Raw genomic sequence first — 2,500 nt, 5'->3', positions numbered from 1 at the left:
TGCCAAGTGGAGGAGAGGCCTGCCAGCATGAACCAGTGCTCCCTGTAAGAGCCCACCCAACACATCATGCTCTCATGATGCCAAGCCCGAGAGAGAGAGAGAGAGAGAGAGAGAGCGCGCAACAAACAACTTGGGATCTAATGACAGCATGGCTTCGTGTGGATGACTACATATGGCCAGTCTATTGATTGAGAGACTGACATTTCTATTGACAAACATGCATGTCGTATATGAAATGTGGTTTATCATGGTTACATATCGCATCTGCAAATTGTCAAAAAACTTTATCTGCAATGCCCTGAATCTCACACAGCCCGAGGGAGAAGCGTTGCTCCTTTCTCACTTCCAATGTTTTCGTAAACATATGTTGATACTGGTACTGTTTGAGTTTGGCTGTCATCTTGAACTGGCTATAGCAGCAATTAAAATATTGTGCGACTGGAGGAGCTATACTGTATGAGAATCAAACGGGTGAACGAAATCTAGATTAATTTATATTCATAAAGGCCTATCTATGTCTTCGCACAGTATGTTTGTTTACAGTCAGGAAGTAATTCAAATTAGAATTTTAGGGACTTTGATATAAAAAAAAATATTACATTATGACCACGGGTGTGCTCTAAAGGTGTGAAAGAAGTCGCATGCGCACATGCACACACGAACGCATGCGCACACACGCACGCACAAGCATTGGCATGTGTTTGGCTGATCACCCCATAGCAATGATTTGATTGGCTGAGCAAAGTAGATAGATAAAGGTGAGGTCAGAAAAGTGAAGAAGGCAAAAGTGATTGGCATGACATCTGTGATGATGATTTGATTGGTTGACCACGGAATGTGATGTATGATGATGTATGATGATATGAGCAGTTGAGCACCCTCACTTCACACAGGTGTGATTTTTTTTAACATTATGAATAAATAAAGATATAAATATCTAACTGCTCAACCTTTGACATCGTCTGGGATCCTGTATTGGACACACAATTGCAAATACAATGCAATAATACAAACAATAATAGACACATGCATGATGTTTTTCAACGTACTGTATACTATAGACGGCTAAAATAGCAAAAACTAAACATGGGGTACTGTAAATACAACCTGCTTTAACTCGACTAACTCTGATGGTTTGGTCCAGCCGCTAATTATCCAGAACTTTATGGAGGAGCTAATTGACTGAGGGCTTGCAGCCTTGCAGGTGACCCATTCCACAGCACACATAACTGCTGACTGAGCATCCACACCATACAGCCTAGCAACAGTTACACAGCAAGATATGAACATAAAGGTCAGTATAACTTTCAAAAGCGTATACTTTATCCTACAAACTATGCACAATTAGATCCTTGATCTATCATTAAACCAAATGCCCACAAGATCATGTATTGTAGGCCAAGCAAAGTTTTTTTTTTTTGTCTCTTTAACCCATTCTGACCGGGCTCCCATTTTGGTGTCAGCATCATGTCATGCTTTAGCTATTGAAAAATAGCAGATCTACAAGCTCATAGCGCGCCACCGAGTGGCGCGCTACGAGCTTGTAGGTCTGCTATTTTTTTAAAATCGAAGAGCGACTGACATTTTTAGAATCTGATCTCAGGTCAGAATGGGTTAATCAGACCAGTGTGTGTCCAGTGGAAACCTCGTATGAATCTGATCTCAGGTCAGAATGGGTTAATAGTCAATCAATCACAGAGCTAACAGTTAGTGGTACTGTCGGACTACATGATGACATTTAGTCAGTGTTGGGCACCAGGCACGTTTGACACTTGTGTATATTTATATGGTGCAGTTCAGGAAACTTATCTAACGAGTCTCGAGACGAGACAAATGGTGGACAATAACAATGTAAAGAAAAGGAAGAGTTGCTGAGAGAGGTTCCTTTGACAAATCTCTAAAAGAAACGGTCATTTCATAAGCGGAGGGAGGGTAGCAGCTTCACAATGCATTGACGCACAAATATGGAGTGTGTTGTCTAACCTCAGCGTGTCGTCGACTCGTCATGGCATCAGGGCGCAAATAGATCAACCGGCTCCATATTATATGCAGCTCTACAACAATCCTGACAAAATGGACACAGAGAGCCAGACATTTGCAAAAGATAAAATATACATGTAGCCTACATATCTTTGCAAATATAGTATATTTTTGACCAACATAACAGAGACTGTCATATATAGCCTAATACCTTTACTCTACACCTGCAGTCTCTTCTGCTTTGCTGTGGCCTTCGAGGGAGCCGTGGTCTATTTCCATGTCTGCCTCATCAGAGCTGTTGGCCACAGGACGGTACAGAGGGGAGTATGTGAGTTCAGGCAAGCGGTTTGAGGGGTTGGGGGAAGTCTGAAGGGGTGGAGAGGGACTGGGAGCTGGGGCCTGCTGGCACGCCGTCTGACGTTTACGTTTACGCCTTTGCAGCAGCGAGTCTTTCATCCTCCTGGACAAGTCCTCCACTGGTGGCTTCCAAACAACCAACTCCATGCAGGAATGTCTTACG

General features: G+C 42.8%; 1 protein-coding gene across 1 annotated transcript in view; it reads right to left on the bottom strand.

Annotated features, from left to right (window-relative positions):
- Nucleotides 1-2,193: 2,193 nt before the first annotated feature.
- The window catches only part of LOC310875589 (coiled-coil domain-containing protein 117-like), a gene marked incomplete at both ends in the record, with an annotated part of 837 nt that continues 530 nt past the window's right edge, over nt 2,194-2,500 (bottom strand). Inside the window, one exon of the mRNA XM_083788881.1 lies at nt 2,194-2,500. This exon is cut by the window's right edge and continues 530 nt beyond it. Coding sequence (XP_083645007.1) covers nt 2,194-2,500 — 307 coding nt within the window.

The sequence above is a fragment of the Protomyctophum parallelum genome, assembly GCF_964188405.1.
Source record: "Protomyctophum parallelum genome assembly, chromosome: 1".
Taxonomy (NCBI): Eukaryota; Metazoa; Chordata; class Actinopteri; order Myctophiformes; family Myctophidae; genus Protomyctophum; species Protomyctophum parallelum.
The sequence above is the reverse complement of the archived record's forward strand: the minus strand, read 5'-3'. Positions and strand labels throughout refer to the sequence as shown.